At 44.9% G+C, this 23120-nt stretch overlaps 1 protein-coding gene across 1 annotated transcript in view; it reads left to right on the forward strand.

Annotated features, from left to right (window-relative positions):
* spata17 (spermatogenesis associated 17) overlaps positions 1–23120 on the forward strand; it is a 66295-nt gene that overhangs the window by 27466 nt on the left and 15709 nt on the right. Inside the window, exons 8-9 of the mRNA XM_042325492.1 lie at positions 2184–2332; positions 9560–9695. Of these exons, the coding sequence (XP_042181426.1) occupies positions 2184–2332; positions 9560–9695 (285 nt within the window). The remainder of the gene's footprint in view (positions 1–2183; positions 2333–9559; positions 9696–23120) is intronic.

The following is a 23120-nucleotide window of genomic DNA, read 5'->3' on the forward strand; positions in this document are numbered from 1 at the left end:
CTCTCCCCCTGGTGAGGATGATGAAAGGGGGGCGCGTGGTGCCGTGAGATGATTCTTTAAACTCCCCTTAAAAAAGAATGATATCATTAAAACATGGCGGCGTGTCTCTCGCGGGGCCACTGGAAGACGTTTAGACCCTCCGATCCAGGCAGATCAGCAGGTCCTGTCAGCCCAAGCTGCCGCTATTAAAGTGAGCCTATCAAACCAGGCCTCCGCCAGGGAATACTCCGCCATTTAAAACAGCCTTGATGAAGAATTCTTTAAGTACCCCTGGATTCCGGCGTGTCATCTCGTCCAGCTGTGAGAAAGATTTGATGAGAAGCGTTTGCCATTTGTGTTATTTACGGTCCAAGGCTTTTATGGTAACTGGTTCCTATTATTGGTTTCTATTAATGTAAAACATAAGTGAGCAGAAATGAGGCGTGGATCATCTCTTTTTATTAGCCCAGAGTCCCTCACCCCGGGCACTGAGATGGTGCACACACACACACACACAAAGACACACGCATACACATAGAGACATGCACGCACACACTCTCTCTTATACACACCCTGCTCCGGCTCCATCTGGCTCTTGCTAACAGGAATTCATTATAGAAGGCTGGGATGTCTAACACTGCTCCATGGATGAGATGAGCCTACATTATTTATCTGTGTTTTACCCTCGCTAAGGACAGGGTTCACCCCCATTTCCTCTCCTCCCTCTGCCTCATCCCTCTCTTTATCTCTCCCTCTTTCTCCTCCCCCCTCACGCTCTCTATTACTTCCTACCACTGCCTCTACCAACCTCTCTATCTCCCTCCCTTCTTCTCTCCTTCCCTTTATCTTTCCCAGTCTCTCCCTTTGTCTCATTGTCCCCCTTTTCTCTCCACTTCTCTCCCTCCCTCTCTTTCTCTCCCTCCCTCCCTCTCGCTCCCTCTCTTCCTCTGTCTTTCCCTCCCTGTGTTTCCCAGTGTTCTTGGTGTGTGTGTTCTCCAGTAGTGTGAGTCCAGGCCTGTCCCCAGTGTGATAACATCAGTGGTGATGGATAGGTGGAGGTGGTTGTTTGGGAAGTGTTTGGGTCTGGTCAGGCCAGGGTGCTGATCCTGTGGTGATAGGACCAAGGACAGGGGCTCCCTGCTAGCTCCTCTCCCCAACCAACCAACAGCAACAAAAGCTGAAGGTCACTCCACTAAACAACAGCTACCGAACAGCACAACCACATTGAGAGAAGTTACAGGACTAAGGAAAGTTAAAGGACTACGGGAAGTTAGTGGAGACAAGGAGAAGTTACTAAACTAGACTGAGGAAAGTTACTTAACTACACAAAGAAAAGGTACTTAACCAAACTAAAGAAAGTTACTTAACTAGACTGAGGAAAGTTACTTAACTACACAAAGAAAAGGTACTTAACCAAACTAAAGAAAGTTACTTAACTAGATGAAGGAAAGTTACTAAACTACACAAAGGAAAGTTACTTAACTAGGATAAAGAAAGCTACTTAACTACACGAAGGAAAGTTACTAAACTACACAAAGGAAAGTTACTTAGCCAAACTAAAGAAAGCTACTTAACTACACTAAGGAAAGTTGCTTAAATAGACTAAGGAAAGGTACTAAACTAGACTAAGAAAAGTTAGTAAACTAAACTAAGGAAAGTTACTGTAGATTAAGCAAAGTTACTGTAGACTAAGGAAAGTTAATTTACTAAGGAAAGATACTGTAGACTACAGATAGTTACTAAACTAAGGAAAGTTACTGTAGACTAAGGAAAGTTACTAAGCTTTAGTAACCAAGGAAAGTTACTAAACTAGTCCAAGACTAAGGAAAGTTACTAATTAGATGAAGGAATTAGACTAAATTGGCTAAGCCATAACTACCTGTGGGGGGACGGATCAGAGAGAGAGAAGAAAGAAAGAAAGAAAGAGAATGATAGAAAGAGTTGGAGAAATAGAAAGAGGGATAGAGGGAAAGAGACGGAGAAAGATGCAGAGAAAGGAGAGAGTGAGGGAGAGACTAGAGACAAGCGTGCCTCTGATTAAGACGTGATATCGAACAGATGTAAACCGGGAAAGACCACTGCAGGGCTTCTGACTTACAGTACAGCATGTTTGATCAATGGAAAATGTTTTGAATGTTGGGGATGTATTTGTCATGCCCGCTGGTGTCTGTATAATGGCTTCCCATCTTTCCCCTGTGTGTTAGGGTCCGTTCCGTGGGCCAGAGGAAGTGTGGGCTCAGAGACAGCGTGGTCTCGAGCCGTCTCTGAGAGTCCAGACCTCCATCTCTGACCTGGAGCAGGCCCAGGACCAGCTACGCTCTGGAGAATGGAGGAACCACACCATGGAGACCATGTAAGTACACACGAACACAGATGCAGCCTTTTGTCCTAATGGATAGCAGTTATATGCTACTTTCCATCACATGAAAAAGGGCTTTACAGTGTGTGTGTGTGGATAATGGACTTCATCGACCTCCTGTGTGTGTGTGTGGCTCACACCTGAGCCTTTTGGGGAGACTGACAGTGCAACTGAAGCACTACAGCAACAGCAGGACTACAGCAACAGCAGCACTACAGCAACAGCAACATCTGAAGCATCAGAACACATTCCTTCCACAACAGAACATAATCACAGTATAACAGGGGATTATCATCACCCCACTTTAGACTAGAATGGCTGTTTAACTCTGTAGTTTAATTACCAGCTCACTGTGTTATATTCAGACTATATTCAAACACAACCCCATTACCACAGCGCGCACACACACACACACACACACACGCACACATATAAATGCCTGATCCTACACACACACTATGCACACAGAAACACCACAGATAGTTCATGTGGGAATCCGATTATTCTCGGTATGTGTGTGCGAGCGTGTGCGTGTATGTGTATCTGTCTGTGTGTGCGTCTGTTCGTGGGCAAAGAGAAACGCCATTAACCCCCTGTTTGATCCACCAGCCGCCAACACCCACACTCATTTCAACTAGACATTTCAAGGGACCACACTGAATTTGCCTGCGTACCCTCCTTGTCACCCCCACTCTCTCTCCCTTTCCAGTTGAATGTGTCTCTAATGAGTTATCAGACTCTTCAGTGTAGCGTGATGATGATGGTTTTGGGGGGGTGGGGTTAAAGTAGCTGAGGTGACAACTTCACATCTGAAGAGAACACTGTTACAGTACTGAGCGATTTCCCCTTTAAGTCAAAATTGGCTATATTGTAAAAATAATAATAATAATTTAAGGTTAGGGTTGGGCATTAGGGTTAGCAGTGTGGTTAATGTTAGGGTTAGGGTTGCACATTTTCGGGAATATTCAGAGGTGGAAACTTTCCGTGGGAATTAACGGAAATATATGCAAATTAATATTAATACCATTTAAATGTAGATGTTTTTTATATATATTTACCATATCATATGGAGACAAACATAAACCTTATCATAAGTAGACATAATTGCAAATGATTAAATCCTTCCAAAAACTATTTAGTTTACGAATTGAACTTTAATTAAATGAGTTGATTTCACTGAACAACAAAAGAAAGGGAATATTGAATGATCCCCAATGATCCATCACATCTCCCAAAAACGTTTTCAACATACATGTGTAATATGATACCAAGCTTTGGTTATCTTCCTCTGAGGCTTCCATGTCTTCTCTCTGGACCTCCTCAATGTCCACCTCTTGAACATCAGACTCTGAGGCCTCATCTTCACTGTCACTTTCCAACCTTGTTGAGGATGGCTCAAAAAGCCTCAAATTTGCCCGGATGGCCACCAATTTTTCAAACCTTGTATTGGTCAGCCTGTTGCGTGCTTGGGTGTGTGTGTTCCCAAACAAGGACCAGTTGCGCTCTGATGCGGCTGATGTTGGTGGGATTTGGAGGATGGAGGCAACAGGGGAAAGAGCCTCAGATCCACAAAGTCCCTTCCACCAGGTGGCTGATGAGATATGTTGGCACGACTGCCATATTACATCTCCATCCCAAAGCCCTTGCTTGGAAGTGTACTTCGCCAGACTGCCAAGAACCTTGCCCTCATCCAGGCCAAGGTGGCGAGACACGGTAGTGATGACACCATAACCTCGTTGATCTCTACACCAAACAGGATGCTCTTGCCAGCATACTTGGGCCTTCAGCTCATCTGCATTGAAGAGACCGGTGTGTCTGTGCTCTTATAGAATACTGGTTGAGGGGTGGAGATGATGTAGTTAATTATTCATTGCCAACAAACATTCAACCACCCATCAGAGATGATTGCAATACAGTCTGCTTTCTCTATGATTTGCTTGACGTTCACTTGAACTCTGTTGAACTCTGCATCCAGCAAATGAGTAGATAAAGCATGTCTGGCTGGAGGGGTGTATGCTGGGCGAAGAACATTCAGAAATCTCTTCCAATACACATTGCCTGTGAGCATCAGATGTGAACCAGTTGCATACACAGCTCGAGAAAGACATTCATCAGCATTTCTCTGACTACGTTCCTCCATTGAGTCAAAAAAACCTTCTGATTCCAGGAGGACCGTGAGCTGTTGCTATCAATAAGGTGTCTGATTCATAATTTTCACCTCGAATTAGAAGTAGAGGGACTTTTGTCAGAGGTTGCTTGTTGTGAGCGCTGAGGGAACTTTAGGCACTCGGCCAGATTATTCTGCATCTGAGTTGGATTCTTCACATATGATTTGGCACAGTATTTGCAAATGTACAGAGCTTTTCCTTCTACATTACCTGCAGTGAAATGTCTTCACACATCAGATAGTGCCCGTGGCATTTTCCTTAAAAATTAGAAAAAATTAGTTAAAAAAAATATAAAATACAATTTCATGTACAGATAAATAGTTAATTAGTTAGATTAAACAACTCCTTTGTGAGATAAATGTGTTAAAATGAAACATGTATGGAAACAGGTGAATTAACACTCCTCAGTTAACAGGCTCAAGCAAGCTAAAACCCACATGGTAGCAAAAACTAACTAGCAGAAATTGTTAAGTTAAAAATGATTTAAACACACTTTGCTGTAAGCTACTATTTACTAGTTAACAAAAAATCATGTAGGTCATATAAAATATATTCACCCCATCCAGTATTGTAATCAAAACTTACCAGAAAGCATGTAGTCCTTGGCTCAGACAGTGTAGTAGTGTGGGCTCAATAGCATCTCATTAGTGTGCAAGATCTTGAGAATCGGCTGTACATGTGATGGAAGAGTGCACTGCACATGTGATGGAAGAATGCAGAGGGTTTGCAATTCCATTGAATTGGGGATAGTTTAACCAAAATATGCCACAATACCTAGAATTGCCCTATGTTTCCCACAGAAAAGGTTCACTGTTATGAGCTAACTTTTTTGATGAATTTAAGCTAGTGACCACTCTGCAGAGCCTCCTCCAGAACAAAATTCATGACAAAAAAACGCTTCACTAATGCTAGTGGGTCATTGCCTTCAGTACATGCTCAGATGGGAGTGTATACATATGGCAACTTATTGAACAGGATGTTACCAAATGAAGACTACTGAATACAATCTATAGTACAGGACAAGTGAGCTCTGCCTAGACCCAGAGAAGACAAAGAGACTGGAGATGTGAGAAAGAAAGTGATGCAGTCCTTCCGTACCCTGGTCACACACAGCCTAAAGCATCTGAGAGTCCAGGTTTAACAGGCACATTATCAGTCTCAGTTGACTGAAACAACACGGTCTGCATGCACTCACACACACACACACACACACACGTCTGTCTCAGTTGACTTAAACAGCACAGTCTGCACGCACGCACGCACGCACTCACACACATCTGTCTCAGTTGACTTAAACAGCACAGTCTGCACGCACACACGCACACATCTGTCTCAGTTGACTTAAACAGCACAGTCTGCACACACACACGCACACACGCACGCACTCACACACATCTGTCTCAGTTGACTGAAACAACACAGCTTATGTAGTCACACACGGACACGGGAGACTGATCAACTCAACAACCTCCCCCTGCTCCCCTCTCTCTCTCTCTCTCTCTCTCTCTCTCTCTCTCTCACCCTCTCATGGTTTTTGGTGGCAGCGTCTGTGCTCATATGCCCATGTTTGTGTGTCTGTGTGTGTGTAAATGTGTATGTGTGTTGTCACCGGGCCCGGCAGCTCGGCCTCAGCCCAAAGATCCCTGGTGAGGAGTCAAACTTTCCTTAATAGCCCTGAATGAATAAAAACTAGCCTATTAAAAGGCAATCGGGAGGCAATAAGAGCTGTGAGTGGAACCAGCCGGCGAGGCGAGGCATGCCCGGGCCCAGTGCAGCCTGGGACATTGGGGCCACATTAATATCACGCCGCTGATGTCCCTCCCATGTGCACATTAGCTCGGACTGCTGGGTAATCTGTCTTGTAGGGTCTCTGGTGGCCACAGAGTGTCTTTGCCACCTTGTTTGTGTTTGTGTGTAGACGTGTGTGTGCCATGCAGGACCATCACTTAAACTGACCAATTCCAGGTTTGTCATGCCACCTTGTGTGGTGTACACGTCCCTCTCTCTATAACTATGTAGAGTAGGAAATGACTTCACTAGCTCTTGAATACATCAGACTAGTGATAGATGCTGATTATTTATTTGCTACATGCATTATATTATTGGCAAACACAATTTCCACACAGCCTGAGATGTTAATGTAAGTGCTATTTCATTTAACTAGGCAAGCCATTTAAGAACACATTCTTATTTACAATGACGGCCTAACCTGGATGACGCTGGGCCAATTGTGCGCCGCCCTATGGGACTCCCAATCACAGCCGGTTGTGATACAGACTGGAATCGAACCAGGGTCTGTAGTGACGCCTCTAGCACCGAGATACAGTGCCTTAGACCGCTGTGCCACTTGTGAGCCCACTATACGTACGCGAACGCTACAATACATACGCCAACTCAACAAGTAGGGTTTTAATACAAACCCAGCTAGCACATTTGGTTCCTTGACAGTTGTGGGAACGTAAGATTTTGGTTTCCCATTGGTTCTGGGAACGAAGCCATAAGTTTCCTGACCGGTAACGTTTTTAAACGTTCTGAGAACGGAAGTGATTATTTTGCCTGTTCTAGGAACATACATTTTTAGGTTGCAGGGAAGTTCTAAGAACGTTTTACTATGGTTCCCTGAGAACATTTTTCAGTAAAATGTTGAATAAAATTGTTAGTTTAGGTTAACTGCTTTGAGCTCAGATAGGACACTTGGAAATTAATTTGCTTAGGTATTAATCATGCAAACCCATTTCTTTTTTTATTCTGGCACTTCGTCAGTGAGATTCAAAACTTTGAACCTCTGTTCTTTATCCATAGAATTAGTACACTGCGCCACCAGGATGGCAGGCAGGTCACCTGTAATAAAAGTCAGTATTTGGTGTCCATCCATGTCTGAGGACGTCGGAAGATGATGTGGAAACTGACCTCTAGGGGCAACAGTGAGTAATGGAGTCCAGGTGAGTCCGGTGAAGCGCTGGTGCGACTAACGATGGTGACAGGTGTGTGTAATGATTAGACGTCGGCTGAGGGGTGACGTGGGAGCCTGTCGAGCCAACCGAGGCTTATGAGCCTCTCGAGCTAGCTGAGGCATGGGAGCCTGACAAGCCAGCTGAGGCATGGGAGCCTGACAAGCCAGCTGAGGCATGGGAGCCTGACAAGCCAGCTGAGGCATGGGAGCCTGACAAGCCAGCTGAGGCATGGGAGCCTGACAAGCCAGCTGAGGCATCCCCGGTTGCTTCGGCAGCGGGACCCAACATCTCCAAAAAAAAAAAAAAACTCCCTGATGCTTCCAATTGTGGTGTCTGCATTCTGTAACGATTCCGTAACTACAGACGCTGAGAGACTGGAAGCAAGTACAGGGTGAGGATTTAATAATAAATAGACATGAAACTAAACAAGAACAGTGTCTGGACAAGAGAAACAAAACAGCATCAATTCAGATATGGGAATGAAACTGAGGGAGTGACAAATAGAGGGGAGGCAATCGATGACGTGATGGAGTCCAGGTGAATCCGATGAAGCACTGGCGCGCGTAATGATGGTGACAGGTGTGCGTAATGATGAGCAGCCTGGCAACCTCGAGTGCCAGAGAGGGGGAGCGGCGGCAGATGTGACAATCTAATTCTGACGTGAGACTATGAGAGTTTGTAAAGGATGGGTCTAGCATACCATGTTTTTTTAAAAATCATACAAAGCTGTTTGTTTTAGTCGATTCAAACAGACCCCATTTCAAAGGAAACAAGCACTCAACAAGCACACACCTGAACAAACTTAACAAGATAGAGGCTATAGAGAGTTTGTTGGTGCTGATAACAGAATGTGTATGTTTTTCAAATAACAGTCTTATAACGTTATTTGAACGTTACTAATGTTTTCTTGTAGTTTTAATGGAAAGTGTTCTGAGAACATTACTTGAAACAGAACCATGAGGAAACCTGTATGAAACGATATGCTGAATCACTGAAACCACCTCAAATTGGTTCTCAGATGGTTATGTGCTAGCTGGGTATCCTGCACGATTCCCAGAACTTCGTAGGAAAGATGTTTGCAAAATAATCATAGGACAACCACACTCTCACCAAGCTCTAAGAAACATACGATTCTCAGAATGTTATGTGCTAGCTGGGTAGCGCCTAGGTAGCTTTTTTGTTTGTTTGTTTGTTTAGTGATGTACTCAAGTTGACCCCCCCCCCGACACACACACACACACCTAGTGCACAGGATAAATATTCCCCCAAGCAATGTGTCTGGGGTGTCATTTACAAAATCAACCTGACGGAAATTAACAGCTGGCTTTCCTCCTCAGCAATAGCGATTTACCCTGAACACCAGCAAACAACGAAAAACAACCTAACTCTTATATGTAGTGATAAGCTCTGCAGACAAAAAGTCCCATTTGGCTGCAGAAACACACACTATAGAGCAGGGGTGGGCAACTCCAGTCCTCGGGGGCCTGATTTGGTGTCCCACTTTTTCTCCATCCCTAGCAAACCCAGCTCATTAATCAAATTGCATTCTAAACTGAAGATCATGATTAGGTGATTATTGGGGTCAGGTGTGTTAGCTGGGGCAAAACTCTGACACCAATCAGGCCCCCGAGGACTGGAATTGCCCACCCCTGCTGTAGAGGCTCTTTGAGTGTGTGGGGGGGAATTTGGATGGAAATCAGACGTGTGTGTGTGTCTGTGTGTGTTCAAAGGGAGTAGTGATGGTGTGTTTCCTGGGTCATTTCCACTGTGTGGTCCAAAGCAGAGAGACATGAGACAGGGCCTGCATCGTTAGACTGGACCAGCAGGCATTCATGTAATATTAGACTGGAATGGAGATGAAGAGAGGAGCCTGCCATCATGGAGGGAGGGATGGAGGGAGGCGGGATCGAATCGGAGGCCCATACTGAATGTTGTGTCTAGGAATTGTCTTAGAGATGGGGCTTCGGTTTACAGAGATCGGACTGTATATTGTCTTGAAGGTGCACTGGATTCTATCGAAACAAGTAGATACCTCATGACATTACTGTCGACGTTGTTGACATGAGACTTCATAGGTCCTCTCCTCTCCTTTTCTCCAGGTTCCAGCCGTTCTCTAAGGCCCATCAGAACAGGAGTTATGAGAGGATGCTCCACACCTCCTCTTCCTTCCAGCCTGTCCCCTACGGGACCAAACACTTCAGAGAGGAACACCAGGAGAACCTGCAGGGGAAACAGGTACCGATGATGTTTTCTTTGTGCGTGTGTTTTCCCGCTGGGAATTCCTGTTCCTCTCACATCATCCTCTGTGCATTGTGAATGATTCAAGTCAACCTTTTTTGTTGTCGGACATACCGCTATCTTTTTGACTATGTTGTTATTTGAGATATGAGTCCGTTCAATACCTGAAGACACACACAGCCTCAGTTTAAGAAACAACACTCGCTTTTACACATGGAGAGCACTCTAACACAACCTCCCAACTTCAGCTATACACATTTGTCAAACCTGACAGCAATTTAATAAATCCATGCACTCTCTCACGCGCAAATGCGCACGCACGCACGCACACCACACACACACACACACAATCACTCTGGCCACAGTCAAATTCCAACCCCCCCACACACACACACACACACCTGCGGGGATGCATACGTAAATGAGTGGGCTGTGGCAGCAGCAGTGTGGTCGGCCCCCGGCCCCAGGCATTAGGTAATTGAGTGTGTCTTTGCTCAAGGCCTTTCATGGATCAGGGTTTTTTATTAGCTCTGTTCCCAGCAGCCACAGCCCCGCAGCGCACACACACACACACACACACACACACACACACCAATTGCCTGGAAACGAGGCAAATGAGAGAACACTTTGCACAGAATGAGATAAACAAGGCGGCACGCCACAGGGTCTCCCGCCGCTGACGGCAGGGGCAGGATATGTCGCGTGTCTCAGCAACACTGGACACTTTGCTAGGGGGATGTGTGTGTTGAGATGTGTCAAGCAGGGTTTCCGTCATGAAAATGTTGCGCCGGACATTTGACCGGCAGCATTTTAATTTACCAGACATTTGAGAAATTTACCGGAACCATAATGCATTGGGTGCGTAACCTGATTAGGGCGTCTACCCACGCTGCTCAGAGTGACAGAAATCACAATCACATGTAGATTATGGTAATTCATATTAACAGAACATGCAAGTCTAGGATGAAACTATGTATGTCCTTCTTACCGAATTCCAATGTGCACTTTGATGATGTTAGATTCACTTTCCACATTTACTTTTCCTCAGCCACCAACAAGATGAGTAACGAACAGCAAATCCCAAGCCTATATCAATCTACTATCCCCCATAGTAGAAAAGTTAACCTATTATATTGGTCAGCTTGTCGAGAAAAAATGGCCTATACCAAACAGGCTCTGGGACATTTGTGGGACAATAGATCCCAAAAGCGTACAACCAATAGAAACAGGCTACAGTAAATAACCAAGTTAAAAAGTAATGATTCTGATGCAACAGATCAGAACATTTAGCTTAAAATGTTGCAAAAGGATTATTTCTTCACATTATAAGCGCAGCAATGCGCACCATACCGTAGGCGCCGTAGGCTACGCCCAAATGTTTGTTTCATAATACATTTAGCGGGAAAACACCATTGTCGAAATGAGAAATTTAGAAAGAGGGGAAATCTAAAGATGCAAGAACTATGGATTGCTAATATGACTAGGAGTGTGCCTTTTGGCTACTGGACACTGAAGGAAAGTTGATCTCTGATCTCTCTTTTGACGAACATATCAAGACTGTTTCAAGGACAGCTTTTTTCCATCTATGTAACATTGCAAAAATCTGAAACTTTCCAAAAATTATGCAGAAAAAAAAAGAATGCTTTTGTTACTTCTAGGTTAGACTACTGCAATGCTCTACTTTCCGGCTACCCGGATAAAGCACTAAATAAACTTCAGTTAGTGCTAAATACGGCTGCTAGAATCCTGACTAGAACCCCAAAATGTGATCATATTACACCAGTGCTAGCCTCCCTACACTGGCTTCCTTTCGAGGCAAGGGCTGATTTCAAGGTTTTACTCCTAACCTACAAAGCATTACATGGGCTTGCTCCTACCTATCTCTCTGATTTGGTCCTGCCGTACATACCTACACGTACGCTACGGTCACAAGACACAGGCCTCCTAATTGTCCCTAGAATTTCTAAGCAAACAGCTGGAGGCAGGGCTTTCTCCTATAGAGCTTCATTTTTATGGAATGGTCTGGCTACCCATGTGAGAGACGCAAACTCGGTCTCAACCTTTAAGTCTTTACTGAAGACTCATCTCTTCAGTGGGTCATATTATTGAGTGTAGTCTGGCCCAGGAGTGTGAAGGTGAACGGAAAGGTTCTGGAGCAACGAACCGCCCTTGCTGTCTCTGCCTGGCCAGTTCCCCTCTTTCCACTGGGATTCTCTGCCTATAACCCTATTACAGGGCTTACTGGTGCTCTTTCATGCCGTCCCTAGGAGGGGTGCGTCACTTGAGTGGGTTGAGTCACTGATGTGATCTTCCTGTCTGGGTTGGCGCCCTCCCTTGGGTTGTGCCGTGGCGGAGATCTTTGTGGGCTATACTCGGCCTTGTCTCAGGATGGTAAGTTGGTGGTTGAAGATATCCCTCTAGTGATATGGGGGCTGTGCTTTGGCAAAGTGGGTGGGGTTATATCCTTCCTGTTTGGCCCTGTCCGGGGGTATCATCGGATGGGGCCACAGTGTCTCCTGACCCCTCCTGTCTCAGCCTCCAGTATTTATGCTGCAGTAGTTTATGTGTCGGGGGGCTAGGGTCAGTTTGTTATATCTGGAGTACTTCTCCTGTCTTATCCGGTGTCCTGTGTGAATTTAACTATGCTCTCTCTAATTCTCTCTTTCTTTCTCTCTCTCGGAGGACCTGAGCCCTAGGACCATGCCTCAGGACTGCCTGGCATGATGACTCCTTGCTGTCCACCTGGCCGTGCTGCTGCTCCAGTTTCAACTGTTCTGCCTGCGGCTATGGAATCCTGACCTGTTCACCGGACGTGCTACCTGTCGCAGACCTATTATTTGACCGTGCTGGTCATTTATGAACATTTGAACATCTTGGCCATGTTCTGTTATAATCTCCACCCGGCACAGCCAGAAGAGTACTGGCCACCCCTCATAGCCTGGTTCCTCTCTAGGTTTCTTCCTAGGTTTTGTCCTTTCTAGGGAGTTTTTCCTAGCCACCGTGCTTCTACACCTGCATTGCTTGCTGTTTGGGGTTTTAGGCTGGGTTTCTGTACAACACTTTGAGATATCAGCTGATGTACGAAGGGCTATATAAATACATTTGATTTGAATAAATTTGAATTTGATTTGATAACCAATAGAAGTTGAGAGAGAGGCTACTGGTTATAATTGCCTCCACGGATATGGTCGGACTTTGCCTAGGCTACTTTGAAGCAACATAAAACATGCCTCACAATATGTAGTAAAACACTCAGGTTTCAAACAATTAAGTAGCTACGGTATATGTTTTCAAAATGCATTCTGCCTCCAGCTCATTGCAAATTGGTGTGTGACGTACTGATGAAGCCTTCCTTCCATTGCCTTGCGTTTGAATGGTGAATGGGAAGCGCCCTTCAATTACCAGTTGAGAAATAGACCTAGAAATCATAGCTCTTTTTTAATCGTGGCCATCCAAACTTATTTTTAACACACGATTGCATTTCGAATTGTTGCGCAGTGATTGGGCTTATTAAAGCGCTGTCTGACAGATTGTCGACTCAAAGGCTCTGGACCTGTATGCTGTGCGTTTGTGATAAATACGATACATAACGAATATACACACGCCAATATAAATTATGCAAATGAACACATAGACCAATAAGCATGACCGGACAAATGTATTTACACACGACTGGTACTTCCATCAATTAATAGGCTTAAAAGCAAAAGGGATTTTTTTTCTTCTCACGGATAATCAATCAAATTGATTTAGAAACCCCTTTTTAAGTTAGCAGTTCTTATACAGAAACCAAGCCTGAAACCCCAGAGAGCAAGCAATGCGGCTATTTTAGCACGGTGACTAGGTAAAACTCTAGATAGGCTGGAACCTAGAAAGAAACCTAGAGAGGAACCAGGCTCTGAGGGGTGGCCAGTCCTCTTCTGGCTGTGCCTGGTGGAGATTAGAAACCTAGAGAGGAACCAGGCTCTGAGGGGTGGCCAGTCCTCTTCTGGCTGTGCCTGGTGGAGATTAGAAACCTAGAGAGGAACCAGGCTCTGAGGGGTGGCCAGTCCTCTTCTGGCTGTGCCGGGTGAAGATTAGAAACCTAGAGAGGAACCAGGCTCTGAGGGGTGGCCAGTCCTCTTCTGGCTGTGCCGGGTGAAGATTAGAAACCTAGAGAGGAACCAGGCTCTGAGGGGTGGCCAGTCCTCATCTGGCTGTGCCGGGTGAAGATTAGAAACCTAGAGAGGAACCAGGCTCTGAGGGGTGGCCAGTCCTCTTCTGGCCGTGCCGGGTGAAGATTATAAGAGTACATGGCCAGTAAGGCCAGATGGTTCTTCAAGATGTTCAAACGTTCATAGATGACCTGCAGGGTCAAATAATAATCACAGTGGTTATAGAGGGTACAGCAAGTCAGGAGTAAATGAGTGAGTGAGTGAGTGAGTGAGTGAGTGAGAGTGAGTGAGTGAGTGAGTGAGTGAGTGAGAGAGAGAGAGAGAGACTAAACAGCAGGTCTGGGACAAGGTAGCATGACTGATGAACAGGTCAGGGTTCCATAGCCGCAGGCAGAACAGCAGAAACTGGATCATCAGCACGACCAGATGGACTGGGGATGGGGACAGCCAGGAGTAGTCAGGCCAGGTAGCCCTGAGGCATGTTCCTAAGCCTCAGGTCTTCCGGGAGGGAGTGAGAGAGAGATGGGAGAATTAGAGGGAGCATACCTAAGATCACACGGAACACCAGATAAGACAGGAGAATTACACCAGATATGACAGACTGACCCTACACCCCTGGCAGACTATTGCAGCATAGATGCTAGAGACCGAGACAGGGGGGTCAGGGGACACTGTGGCCCCGTCCAAAGTTACCCCCGGACAGGGCCAACCAGGCAGGATATAACCTCACCCACTTTGCCAAAGCACAGCCTCCACACCACCAAAGGGATTTCAACAGAATATAGCCCTCAATGATCTCCCCCACCGCATGAGCCCGAGGACAGAAAGGCAGTGACTCAACCCGGTCGAGTATAGCGAAAAGCCTGGCACGACGTGATACACACCTCCTAGGGACGGCATGGGAGAGCGCGAGCAAGCCAGTGACTCAGCCCCCGTTATAGGGTCAGAGGCAGAAATCCCAGTGGAGCGAGGCGAGCCGGCCAGGCAGAGACAGCAAGGGTGGTTTGTCACTCCAGTGCCTTGCCGTTCACCTTCACACTCCTCAATCGTAGAACCTACTGAAGAGATCAGTCTTCAGTAAAGACTTAAAGATTGAGACAGAGTCTGCGTCTCTCACATGGATCGGCAGACCATTCCATAAAAATGGAGCTCTGTAGGTGAAAGCCCTGCCTCCAAAAAGCCTGGATCTTGTGACCGTAGCGTAGGTGTAGGTATGTACGGCAGGACCAATTCGGAGAGAGAGGTAGGAGGAAATCCATGTAATGTTTTGTAGGTTAGCAGTAAAACTTTGAAAAATAGTCATGGTTTAGCTTTTCTGCAAAAAAAATTCATAAAAAGTTTCAGATTTTTGCAATGTTACGAAGATTGAAAAAAGGCTGCTCTTGAAATATTTTTTGCATGTTCGTCAAAAGATAGATCAGGATGCAGAGTAACATTTCTTTTAAATAAATATATTACAACATCGTCTTTGTATCTCAAAATTGTTGTGATGTGGTTAACTGTAAAAACCTAAAGGGACATGATTTAGAGAGATAATGGGAAAAGGCCACACTTGACCGTTGCACTTGAATCATTCCCATGGTGAATGGCTAGACCTGCTACGCTATGAAACCACACGGCATTGCTGAGACTTTGATGTTACCGGCCACAATTGACATGGTGAAAACAAGGCAGAGGCACAGAAACTCACAGTGTCAGATGACACTGTTACACAAAGAATGTATGCGATTGCTAGCAATCGAGAGGAATCTCTGACAGAACGACTCAAGTACTCCCCAAGCTTATGCTCTCCAAATGGACGTTATATGCCCATGGATTGACCTTTGTTTGCTACACATGCTATATTGTTCTGCCTCACGATTCCCGAGCATGAAAAGGCACAGGAGATGTTCAGTGTGCTCCCTGGCTATATTGGCAAAAAAAACAAACAGATTCCATGGGATCGAATGGTGGGCTTTTACACAGATGAGGCTCTATCTAAAGCGGGATGGCGGGCAGGCCTCTGCCCTCTCGTTATGAATGTGTGAGAGCAACTGGTGGCAAAAGAGCTGAGCACAGAACTCAGAGATATACTGCAGCAGGTAACTTCCATTGTAAACCACATCAAACCACATCCACTGCACACACCTGTTCACTAAACTATGTGGGGATATGGGATCAGAGCATGCCAACGTTCTATTTCACTCCAAGGCTTGGTGGTTATCGAGGGGGAGTGTTGGAAAGATTTTTTGCATTGAGAGAGGAACTGTTGTCATTCACAATGGATGAAAAAAAAACAGCCTTGGTTGAATTTCTGTGTAATGGAAAGAAAATGTCTGTTTGCCTATGTAACAGACATATGTGGGAAACTAGACGAGCTGCATGCAGGGGAAATCCAAAAACATTCTACAGATGAGTGACCGAATCAGTGGATTGAGAGGAAAGAATGATTTCACGACTCTGATGAGCCCGAGGCGGAGGATATCAACATACAGCTGGCTGGTTATACGATGTGCCGGCAGGATAGAACAGCGGCGGCTGGTAAGACAAGGGGCGGCGCGGCGGTCTATGTATTTTTGTAAACAACAGCTGGTGCACAGTATCTAAGGAAGTCTCGAGCTACTGCTCGCCTGAGGTAGAGTTTAAGCAAACAAGAAAACTCTCACCCATCGATGGGGATGCAGTAGAGCAGGTCACATGGTCCAAGCACACCATGACAGTCGTGAAGCGGGCCCGACAAAACCTATCCCCCCTCAGGAGACTGAAAATATTTGGCATAGGTCCTCAGATCCTCAAAAGGTTCTACAGCTGCACCATCAAGAGCATCCTGTTGCATCATTGCCTGGTATGACAATTGCTCAACCTCCGACCGCAAGGCACTACAGAGGGTAGTGCGAACAACCCAGTACATCACTGGGGCCAAGCTTCCTGCCATCCAGGAACCAGGCGGTATCAGAGGAAGGCCCTAAAAATTGTCAAAGACTCCAGCCATCCTAGTCATAGACTGTTCTCTCTGCTACCACATGGCAAGCGGTACTGGAGTGCCAAGTCGAGGTCCAGGAGGCTTCTAAACAGCTTATACCCCCAATCCATAAGACTCCTGAACATCTAGTCAACTGGCTACCCAGACTATTCACATTGCCCCCCCTCCACTCTCCACACCACTGCCACTCTCTATTGTCATCTATGCATAGTCACTTTAATTAATTAACTCTACCTACATGTACAAACAACCTCAACTAACCGGTGCCCCATTGACTCTGTACCGGCACCCCCTGTATACAGTTGAAGTCGGAAATGTACATACACCTTAGCCAAATACATTTCAACTCAGTTTTTCACAATTCCTGAAATGTAATCCTAATAAAAATTCCCTGCCTTGGTCAGTTAGGATCACCACCTTATTTTAAGAATGTGAAATGTCAGAATAATAGTAGAGAGAATGAATTATTTCAGCTTTTATTTCTTTCATCACATTCCCAGTGGGTCAGAAGTTCACATACACTCAATTAGTATTTGGTAGCATTGCCTATAAATTGTTTAACTTGGGTAAAACGTGTCAGGTAGCCTTCCACAAGCTTCCCTCAATAAATTGGGTGAATTTTGGCCCATTCCTCCTGACAGAGCTGGTGTAACTGAGTCAGGTTTGTAGGCCTCCTTGCTCACACATGCTTTTTCAGTTCTGCCCACAAATTTTCTATGGGATTGAGGTCAAGGCTTTGTGATGGCCACTCCAATACCTTGACTTTGTTGTCCTTAAACCATTTTGCCACAACTTTGGAAGTATGCTTGGGGTCATTTGCGACCAAGCTTTAACTTCCTGACTGATGTCTTGAGATGTTGCTTTAATATATCCACATAATTTTCCTTCCTCATGATGCCATTTATTTTATGAAGTGCACCAGTCCCTCCTGCAGCAAAGCACTACCAACAACATGATGCTGCCACCCCGTGCTTCACGGTTGGGATGGTGTTCTTCGGCTTGCAAGCCTCCCCCTTTTTCCTCCAAACATAATGATGGTCATTATGGCCAAACAGTTCTATTTTTGTTTCATCAGACCAGAGGACATTTCTCCAAAAAGTACGATCTTTGTCCCCATGTGCAGTTGCAAACCGTAGTCTGGCTTTTTTATGGCCGTTTTGGAGTAGTGGCTTCTTCCTTGCTGAGTGGCCTCTCAGGTTATGTCGATGTTGGACTCGTTTAATGTGGATATAGATATTTTTGTACCTGTTTCCTCCAGCATCTTCACAAGGTCCTTTGCTGTTGTTCTGGGATTGATTTGCACTTCGCACCAAAGTACGTTCATCTCTAGGAGACAGCACACGTCTCCTTCCTGAGCGGTATGACGGCTGCGTGGTACCAAGGTGTTTATACTTGCATACTATTGTTTGCACAGATGAACGTCGTACCTTCAGGCGTTTGGAAATTGCTCCCTAGGATGAACCTGACTTGTGGAGGTCTACAATTTTTTTTCTGAGGTCTTGGCTGATTTCTTTTGATTTTCCCATGATGTCAAGCAAAGAGGCACTGAGTTTGAAGGTAGGCCTTGACATACATCCACAGGTACACCTCCAATTGACTCAAATTATATCAATTAGCCTATTAGAAGTTTCTTAAGCCATGACATCATTTTCTGGAATTTTCCAAGCTGTTTAAAGGCACAGTCAACTTAGTGTATGTGAACTTCTGACCCACTGGAATTGTGATACAGTGAATTATAAGTTAAATAATCTGTCTGTAAACAATTGTTGGAAAAATTACTTGTGTCATGCACAAAGTAGATGTCCTAAACAACTTGCCAAAACTATAGTTTGTTAACAAAACATTTGTGGAGTGGTTGAAAAACGGGTTTTAACGACTCCAACCTAAGTGTATGTAAACTTCCGACTTCAACTGTATATTGTTATTTTTTACTGCTCCTCTTTAATTACTTGTTACTTTTATCTCTTATTCTTATCCATATTTTTTTTGAACTGCACTGTCGGTTCGGGGCTTGTAAGTAAGCATTTCATTGCAAGGTCTGCACCTGTTGTATTCAGGGCATGTGACTAATACAATTTGATTTGATTTATTGGAGAGAGAGTCTTTCAAAAGCCAACAATGCCCCCTTTCCCTCGGCTGTGCATGTTTCTAACAGAAAACAGCATCAGTACGTGTCCCACACGAGTGATGACTGCTCACCTTCAGCGCTTGGAAGAGGACTTTGGGGCCTACTTCCCAATCCCCTTGACTGTGATCCTGGCTCAGTTGACATGCCAGTAAGTGAAATCGAACAGCTGATTGAGCTGTCATGTGACCGAAATTCTGCAGACAACGCATTCCCGGGTCACTACGAAGGAGTTTTGGGAATAATTACCCTGCCATCAATAAAGGGAATAATTACCCTGCCATCAATAATGGGAATAATTACCCTGCCATCAATAAAGGGAATAAATACCCTGCCATCAATAAAGGGAATAAATACCCTGCCATCAATAAAGGGAATAAATACCCTGCCATCAATAAAGGGAATAAATACCCTGCCATCAATAAAGGGAATAAATACCATCAATAAAGGGAATAAATACCCTGCCATCAATAAAGGGAATAAATACCCTGCCATCAATCAAGGGAATAAATACCCTGCCATCAATAAAGGGAATAAATACCCTGCCATCAATAAAGGGAATAAATACCCTGCCATCAATAAAGGGAATAAATACCCTGCCATCAATAAAGGGAATAAATACTCTGCCATCAATAAAGGGAATAAATACACTGCCATCAATAAAGGGAATAAATACCCTGGCATCAATAAAGGGAATAAATACCCTGCCATCAATAAAGGGAATAAATACCCTGCCATCAATAAAGGGAATAAATACCCTGCCATCAATAAAGGGAATAAATACCCTGCCATCAATAAAGGGAATAAATACCCTGCCATCAATAAAGGGAATAAATACCCTGCCATCAATAGAGGGAATAAATACCCTGCCATCAATAAAGGGAATAAATACCCTGCCATCTCCCTTTGAACCTTAATGCCGCTTTCAAAACAACTAGGACCTGGGCGCTCGGAAAACTCTGACTTCCGACTTCAGTGCGTTCAAGACAACTGGGAAAAAAACAGGCTCTGACTGGGAAAAATGGTCATCCAACTCGGAATTCCTTTCTAGAGCTCCATAGACCCACATTAAAAGTATCTGATGGTGAGTTGAGAAGAGAATCAGAATGTTTTTCGATTGACTGCCATAGCCCCCATATAAAAAAACAACAACATTAATTACATGATTATTTTCACGTGGTTGGTGTCGCACGAACTGTCCGATATCAAAATGGGGTCGTGGGCCAAAAAGTTTGGTAACAAACACCTGGTGTAGGTTAAAAGGCATTTTGGGAATATGTTTTGATGTGGGTGTATTTTATGGTTCAGGGGACTGGTCTATTTCTCTCTCACTTTCTGTCTCTCTCTCTCTCTCTGTCTCTCTCTCTGTCTCTCCCACTCTCTCTCTCTGTCTCTCTTTCTCACTCTGTCCTCTCTCTCTCTCTCTCTCACTCTGTCCTCTCTGTCTCTCTCTGTCTCTCTCTCTCTCTATCTCTCTGTCTCTCTCTCTCTCTCTCTCTCTCTCTCTATCTCTCTGTCTCTCTCTCTGTCCTCTCTGTCTCTCTCTCTCTCTGTCTCTCTCTCTATCTCTCTGTCTCTCTCTGTCTCTCCCTCTCTCTCTCTGTCTCTATCTCTCTGTCTCTCTCTCTGTCCTCTCTCTCTGTCTCTCTCTCTGTCTCTCTCTCTCTCTATCTCTCTGTCTCTCTCTCTGTCCTCTCTGTCTCTCTCTCTCTCTGTTTCTCTCTCTCTCTCTCTCTATCTCAATTCAATTAAATTGCCTTTATTGTCATGGGAAACATGTTTACATTGCCAAAGCAAGTGAAATGGATAAACACAAGTGAAATAAACAATATTCTCTCTCTATCTCCCTCTCGCTCGGTCTGTTCTCTCTAACTTTAGAGGTGACTGGGGGAGTGTGTGTTTCTGTTTGTTGTTTTGTCGTTGTTGTTATTGTGAGCCTACAGGCTGGCCCGATCAGTTAGCCTGCTGGAGAGCTAGCACCCCACCGCTGATTAACACACACTAACACACGGCATGGAGGAGACGCAGCGCTTTGACTGGATTAGGGAGCACACACGCATGCACACGCGGACACGCACGCACACGTGGACAGGCACCCACACACGGACACGCACGCGGATGCACATACGGACACGCACGCACACGCGGACGCACACACGGACACGCACGCGGAAGCACACGCACGCACACACTTTTTGAATTCAGACTTTTTTTGGGAGGTTTTGTAAGTGAGCATAACCACAGACCACTGTTCCGACAGACTGCGTTTGTTGTGAATGTGACCACATAGCTGGCTACTTGGAGGTCTAGCTTGTAATATTCTAGTCACACTGTCTCTCACTTCAGTTGTGTTGCAACGAAATCCTGTTTCCCCAAAAACACAGGTACAATCATGGTAAGTACTCAATGTGAATGTACAGACAGTGTATGACTCAACTGAACATACAGTATGAAGCTATCATACTATCATCACTTGTCCATTTGGTCTGGCCATTGGAGGCCTACTCTGGTCAGATTGTGTTCTCTGATACTCTCTGAGGAAAACTCAACAGTCCTATTTCACCCAGACAGAGGAAGTGAAGATACCACTCACAGTTTAATCAGAAACCACCAAGTCATTACCTCACTCCAGTCTGCCTCTACTTCTACCTCTTATGGAAAAGGGCTTTTTTTGACTCCTTCATTTCTCAGCAGGGAAGCTTTTTTCCCATGATGATGATGATCCCAAGCTGGGAAACATAAATTGATTCTAAAGAGGAAATTAGATGGTGCTTATTACACTGTCTAACTAGTAATCCTCTGTCATTCGTCTGGCGTGTGATGAATGTCCTGCTTTTTGCCTACCTCTCCTGCTTACCAATGAGGTGGCGTCAGAGAGAGCCTGCGTGCACACACACACACAGTGATGCTTTCATACACACAGTGAAACAGACACTCGCACGCACACACACACACCTACCTGGCTGTCTAATGAATCTCTATCGGCCTGCGCTCCTCTCCCATTGACTGAGGAGAAGATAATGATGGATATGGTGATTTTCAAGTGCATTTCTGATTAAATTATACCCATTTTTCTATTCTCTCTCTTCTCGCTCTCTCTTTATTCTTACTACCTCTTCTCTCTGTGTGTGTGTGTGTGTGTGTGTGTGTGTGCTTGCACGTGCGTGCATGCATTCGCACGTCTCTCTTTGTGTGTGTATTTGTGTATTTGTGCATGTGTGTGACACACACACACACAAACCTTGATCAGTGTTATTTCCCCAGATTAGCATGCGTTAACCCAGGGAGCAGGCAGGCAGGGTGATTTATCTGAATGCAGCAGGATTACAGCAGATCCACTGTGGCTCTGTCTACAGTATCTCTGATACATGGCTAGTGACCTTTACACCTACACATTCTACAGCACTCACCCCACTAACTCACCCCACAAACTCAGACCACAAACTCACCCTACTAACTCACCCTACTAACTCACCCTAATAACTCACAGTACTAACTCACCCCACTAACTCAGACCACAAACTCACCTTACTAACTCACCCTACTAACTCACAGTACTTTTTTATTTTAATTAGATTTTTATTTCACCTTTATTTAACCAGGTAGGCTAGTTGAGAACAAGTTCTCATTTGCAACTGCGACCTGGCCAAGATAAAGCATAGCAGTGTGAACAGACAACACAGAGTTACACATGGAGTAAACAATTAACAAGTCAATAACACAGTAGAAAAAAAAGGGGAGTCTAAATACATTGTGTGCAAAAGGCATGAGGAGGTAGGCGAATAATTACAATTTTGCAGATTAACACTGGAGTGATAAATGATCAGATGGTCATGTACAAGTAGAGATATTGGTGTGCAAAAGAGCAGAAAAGTAAATAAATAAAAACAGTATGGGGATGAGGTAGGTAAAAATGGGTGGGCTATTTACCGATAAGACTATGTACAGCTGCAGCGATCGGTTAGCTGCTCAGATAGCAGATGTTTGAAGTTGGTGAGGGAGATAAAAGTCTCCAACTTCCGCTATTTTTGCAATTCGTTCCAGTCACAGGCAGCAGAGAACTGGAACGAAAGGCGGCCAAATGAGGTGTTGGCTTTAGGGATGATCAGTGAGATACACCTGCTGGAGTGCGTGCTACGGATGGGTGTTGCCATCGTGACCAGTGAACTGAGATAAGGCGG

The sequence above is a fragment of the Oncorhynchus tshawytscha genome, linkage group LG08 (genome assembly GCF_018296145.1).
Source record: "Oncorhynchus tshawytscha isolate Ot180627B linkage group LG08, Otsh_v2.0, whole genome shotgun sequence".
In the NCBI taxonomy this organism is placed as follows: domain Eukaryota; kingdom Metazoa; phylum Chordata; class Actinopteri; order Salmoniformes; family Salmonidae; genus Oncorhynchus; species Oncorhynchus tshawytscha.